Source organism: Eurypyga helias, unplaced genomic scaffold (assembly GCF_000690775.1).
Source record: "Eurypyga helias isolate BGI_N326 unplaced genomic scaffold, ASM69077v1 scaffold795, whole genome shotgun sequence".
Taxonomy (NCBI): Eukaryota; Metazoa; Chordata; class Aves; order Eurypygiformes; family Eurypygidae; genus Eurypyga; species Eurypyga helias.
The window spans coordinates 20,383-25,945 of record NW_010249280.1 but is presented as its reverse complement, the minus strand read 5'-3'; the positions used below and the strand labels follow the sequence as shown (position 1 = coordinate 25,945).

Genomic DNA, 5,563 nt, shown 5'->3' with positions numbered 1-5,563 from the left:
GAGAGGCGGCCATGGAGTTGACCAGGGGGCTGGAGCATCTCTCCTGTGATGAAAGGTGAGAGAGTTGGGCTTGCTCGCTCTGGGGAGACCTTATTGCAGCCTTCCAGTACCTGAAGGGGCTACAAGGAAGCTGGGGGGGACTTTTTACAAGGGCCTGTAGTGACAGGACAAGGGGTAACTGGTTTAAATTGAAAGTGGGGAGGTTTAGATTGGATATCAGGAAGAAATTCTTCCCGGAGAGGGTGGTGGGGCACTGGGACAGGTTGCCCAGAGAAGCTGTGGATGCCCCATCCCTGGAAGTGTTCAAGGCCAGGCTGGATGAGGCTTTGAGCAACCTGGTCTAGGGGAAGGTGTCCCTGGCCATGGCAGGGGGGTTGGAACTAGATGATCTTTAAGGTTCCTTCCAACCCAAACCATTCCATGATCTCTACAAAGAGATAGCCACTGCAGCATAAATGTAATTAGAGATGCAACTTAATCATGTTGTACAATTCCAGACATATGGCAGTAACTCAGCTGTGTAGCTCTGTGCACTGGTTTAGTTCCTTCAACAGTTTAAACTTTCAGCTTGGTTTTGTGTGACTGGTGTTAACTCTGGGCTTTTAAGTGTATTTTACAATCTCCTAAAATGGAATAGTTCCATGTCACATTTAGCATCATTGCAACAGTGGTGGGTATTTGACGAGTCGCTTTTGAGGTCACACCCCCTCTTTGATTTTTTTTTTTCTGAAGAACAGAGGCTGATCTGATACAGGATTGTTAATTACTGGTTCTGGAATCACATCTTAATGTACACTTCTGTGGAGGTGCATGTACTCTGGTTGATCTCCAAAGAGACTAAAAACTTTACGTGTTACGCCTGTATCACAGAAAAGTGCCAGCTTTTCCCCGTAAAAAAAAAGGAAAAGACTTGCTATGACAATGACTAAAGCGTCTAACCACCTTTTCCAGGTAGGAAGAAAACAGTTAAATACAAGTTGAACTTCCTGTTCTGTATTTTGTTCAGCCCTGCAAGCTCGCGGCTGTTCAGAGAGACTGTGTGACCCGAGCTTGGTGTTGCTGATTCTCTTGCAGTGCAAACCCTGCGCGGCTCGGCAGTGATCTAGTTCAGAGTCGGTCAGTGAATGCTAAAGGGCTGGAGTTTTCAGTCAAATGCCAGACATTTGCCAGTCTGCAAAGCATTTCTTTTGTAGTGGTGCTGTTTTATTGGAAAAATGGAATACATAAACCTCCTTTTAACTGAGAAAGGGAGGAAAAAAAAGATCATTTCCAAAGGGTAAAGCTTGAGGTTAGTTTAACAAAGCTGTTAGACTCGGAAATGCATAAAGAACAAATTCCAGTGGAGAAGCTATATCCATGCAAATATATGCCAAAAGTGATCAGATTAATGCCAACCAATCCTCTTAAACTCACATCCCTTCAAAATGCACAGAGGAATTCTTGGATTATGGATTAATGCCACTGTTAATTCTTCATTGGAACACAGTGTTGCACTCAATCAGGCACTCAAAAACAAAACAGCTCCTCGGAAGACCTAAAGATAGTTGAGCTGAATATCTGTCAATTATGGGACTTTAATTAGAGTAAACAACCTGCTGTGGGAAATGGGTTTACAGAAAGTGAGGCTTCTCTTCAGAAAGGTGATCTCTAGCCTATCTCCTGTGATGGAGGATGCAGGTCAGTCTGTGAGCCTAATCCTTCACAGGCTCTCTCGGGGCTCGAGTTCCTCTTGGCCTCTGGAGCTTGGAAGACAAAGCTTTATTCTTCAAGCCATTCAGTAGTTGTGTAGCTGCTGCTGCCCAGATCTGCATCTTATTACTTACTCCACACACTTTGATTTTGCTAGTTGGCATTCAGTTTGATCTGTGCCTGCGTGTGTGCTGGTTTGCTGGGGTAAGCGTGCACCATCCTGTGCTCTTCTGTAGCACAAACCAAATTCTGGAGAGAGACAAATCCAGATTAACACCCACTACTATTTGTTGTGCTCAATTAAAGTTCAGTAATTCTGTCACCAGATCACAAAGCTCTTTTCAAAGGGAGATGAATGCTGAACTCCTGTTTTACATGTACAACATTTCACTGCCATCTCTTATGTATTTACTAAACCTGAGTGAGAGATTAACCTGAGTTAATCACACGAAGGGGCATGTATGCCTTGGCTCTCTGGTCTTCAGTCAGGGGAATTATTTTTGCAAATATTTTGCCTTCCATTGCAAGATACTTTTCCTTCATTTACCTTCTTAGCTTTTGTAATTTCTCCACCCCAGCCCATTCTGCCCTCTGGGTTGTGTGAGTTCCAGAAATGCAAGTCCTTGGGAACTTTTAAGCAACTTCAGCTGTGCTATTGTGTCTCACCAAACTACCATGATCACTCCATGAAGAGTTGTAGGTTAGTGAGTTCAAAGGAGACAGCTTCCTTTGGGAAGACTGACATTACTGTCCTTGGTTCTGTATCCTGGCCTGGTGCGGGTTTTTTCCTTCCCTTTGTATGTTGCCCTGCAAAGCTGATCATTTGTGGGGCTAACCGAGCAGTTCGGATACTTGGGAAACTGGGAATGAGCAGATAGTTGGAGTGAGCAGCCTCCTTACCTGCCACGAGCTGTGCTCTTCTCTGCTGTCAGAGCTCTTGGTAAATTCTAGGTCTGTGTTGCTGTTGCTTTTAGTAGTCATCTTCCTGCTTGAGACAGTGTGGTATGGTGCTGAGTGATGCAGACTTCAAACTGAAGTCTGGAATGATACCTGTAGTGAAAATAGACACCAAGTTTCAGGCAAATCGGTGGCTCTGGATTCAGTCAGGATTGTGTTGCCTCTTCGACTCTTCACATCCTCAGGTGCATGTTGCATCAGAACTAACACAGCTCTTTCATGTGTCCAGAATGCTTAGTGTTGAGTCAATAATTGGATTCCTCCAGTAGCAGCATGCATAATACTGACTTCCTCGTTGTAAAGACAAGATTAGTTTCTAAACTTCTGAGTAACCACTGATCTTTATCAGCCTATCTGAATTGTATACAGAGAGTATACAGTTCTTTTCCATAAAACTGATTAAAGATCAGATATTTGCTGCATGATACTCTCCACAAGTGCTGTGAGGTCATTTGCTCTAAGGCATATGAAACACCCTATAGTATATCTGACAGCTTTTTTCAAGATCCAGAGTTCTGTTAGACTGTTCCCTGACTGGTGGATGCTGGGGGTTAGCTGGACTTAGCTTACCACTGGGAGCAAACCTGAGTTAGAATCCCAGTCTGCATGTCAGCCTCCTGGCAGTGCCATCACCTGACAGCACCCTGGTAAGGAGAGCGTGAAGGTGAGGGTAGTTGTCCCTGAGCTGAGGGTCTTCTTCAGGGCAATGGATGATGTGGTTGGTCGTGATGCACCTTTGGTTGTCTGGAGCAGTATCTCCGACACTCCTTATGGAATAACTGCTTTCGTTTTTTTGCTGCAGAATAGCAAACCTGAAAATACAACTGGCTAAGCTTGACAGTGAGGCTTGGCCTGGTGTGCTGGACTCTGAGCGGGATCGTCTAATATTAATTAATGAGAAGGAGGAGCTGTTAAAAGAAATGCGATTTATTAGCCCCAGAAAATGGACTCGAGGAGAGGTTGAGAGACTGGAGACGGAGAGACGGCGTCTGGAGGAAGACCTTCAGGCTGCTAGAGACACTCAGAGCAAAGCTCTAACTGAGAGGTAGGTTACTGGACGTAGGACAGAGGTAATCGGGAGCAAGCAGCAACATCCCCTGGCTGAATGCTGGTACCAGTGTGCCCTCAGATTTCCAGGAGACTGTTTCTACTTACAAGGTTTCTGAAATTACCTCCCAAAAGAATCCGCCTGCAAGTCTTACTCCCCAAGTGGGGAAGGGTTGTTGTTCCTACAAATGGATCCTCTGTGAGAAAGTAAGAAATGCTTAAAATAGCCCAGTGTAATGTGAGCGTACTATAATGTTTCTGTATGCAGCCAGCACCTCGCAGCAGCTTCTACAGTTGCTGTGCAGTCTGGAACTTGGTAAATGTCAACAGATGGAATTTTAAATTTTTAAAATTTGTTGTTTGTTCTGAGCATCCTCGTGTGTGATTCCTGTAGGAACTGGTATTTGACAGGGCTGTGGGAGTTGCTCGGAATATCCTGTGAATCTCAAGTAGCTGAAAAAAATGCCAACTATCCTCGCTAATTTTGCTTGTGTTGCAGCGGGAGATCTCATGGGAATGTACACTGAGGATGAATACTGCATTAGGCATTGCCTACAAGTGCTTTACAATCTGGATGTATTAATGTGGGTGGCTGTGGCAATGCTACTTTTAGCTGCAGTCTCTTGAATATATATCGAATAAGCGTGTTGCATTCACTCTCTGTGTGGCTCTGTCTTTTCATTTCTTCTACATACTTAGTGTCCAGAGTAAACTTACTTTCTACATAATCTTTTCATGGTTTATCATGCTAGAAAAAATGTAGGCATCTCAGATGTTTCAGCTGCAGGACTTTTGCCAGCCTGAAATATCTGTGGTTTGAAAAATGTTTCTGGTCTTGCTGTAAGATGAACACTTTCGTTGGTGATTTTTACAAATATGGTCCTGTGTGCCAAAAACCAGCATGTTTCTGGAGAAGGATTTCTTGACCAGAGGCCTGTTAAGATAGAGAATGAGCACCCAAGTGCACATGTTTGTGTCTCAAACCAATTCAGGTGTGAAATAAAACTGAGATGTTGCTAAAGTCCGTAATTCATGTAAAGCCATAATGAGATGGTTAATAAATAACTAAATCATGTAAACCTTAGTCACCCGTGGGCCTTACTGAAAGCGAATGAAAGCATTTACACCTTTATTAGCACAGTAAGTCTAAGAATGCAGTAGTGTATAGCAAGCAAAATCTGCCAGACTTTTGAGTCCTGATCCTAGAAACATTAACTTTTATAGTACTGGCTGTAATTATTTTCACTGTGGTGAATGTTAGCAGGGTTTTAAGAGTATTGGAAGGTGGTAAACACCTACACATCTCAACCAAATTCTGTCCCCCTTTGTGCTGTGTGTTCTTACTAACTTTTGTAGGATTTCATAGAAAAAATAGGATTTTTCTATACTCCTCATTTTAAATAGTAAAATGCTGCTTTAGCTCATCTTTTTCTTCTATCTTCTCTTAGACTGAAGTTGAATAGCAAAAGGAATCAGCTAGTCCGAGAACTGGAAGAAACAACTCGATTAGCCGCAATGTTGCACACTCAGCTGAAGAGGTACGTAACCTTTTACGGAAGCCGTGGGTGTTTACGTGCACGTGGCGTAACTAGTTTTCTCTGCTACAGCAGTTTCATCTCCCAGCTGAGAGGTCTAAAACGCCCTTCCGTTGTAGTCCTAACCTAAAAAGGAATCAGCTAGTCCGAGAACTGGAAGAAACAACTCGATTAGCCGCAATGTTGCACACTCAGCTGAAGAGGTACGTAACCTTTTACGGAAGCCGTGGGTGTTTACGTGCACGTGGCGTAACTAGTTTTCTCTGCTACAGCAGTTTCATCTCCCAGCTGAGAGGTCTAAAACGCCCTTCCGTTGTAGTCCTAACCTAAGATCA

At 43.7% G+C, this 5,563-nt stretch overlaps 1 protein-coding gene across 1 annotated transcript in view; it reads left to right on the top strand.

The window, feature by feature from the left end:
• WWC1 (WW and C2 domain containing 1) overlaps window positions 1-5,563 on the top strand; it is a 40,458-nt gene that overhangs the window by 15,174 nt on the left and 19,721 nt on the right. Inside the window, exons 8-9 of the mRNA XM_010151286.1 lie at window positions 3,449-3,691; window positions 5,142-5,231. Of these exons, the coding sequence (XP_010149588.1) occupies window positions 3,449-3,691; window positions 5,142-5,231 (333 nt within the window). The remainder of the gene's footprint in view (window positions 1-3,448; window positions 3,692-5,141; window positions 5,232-5,563) is intronic.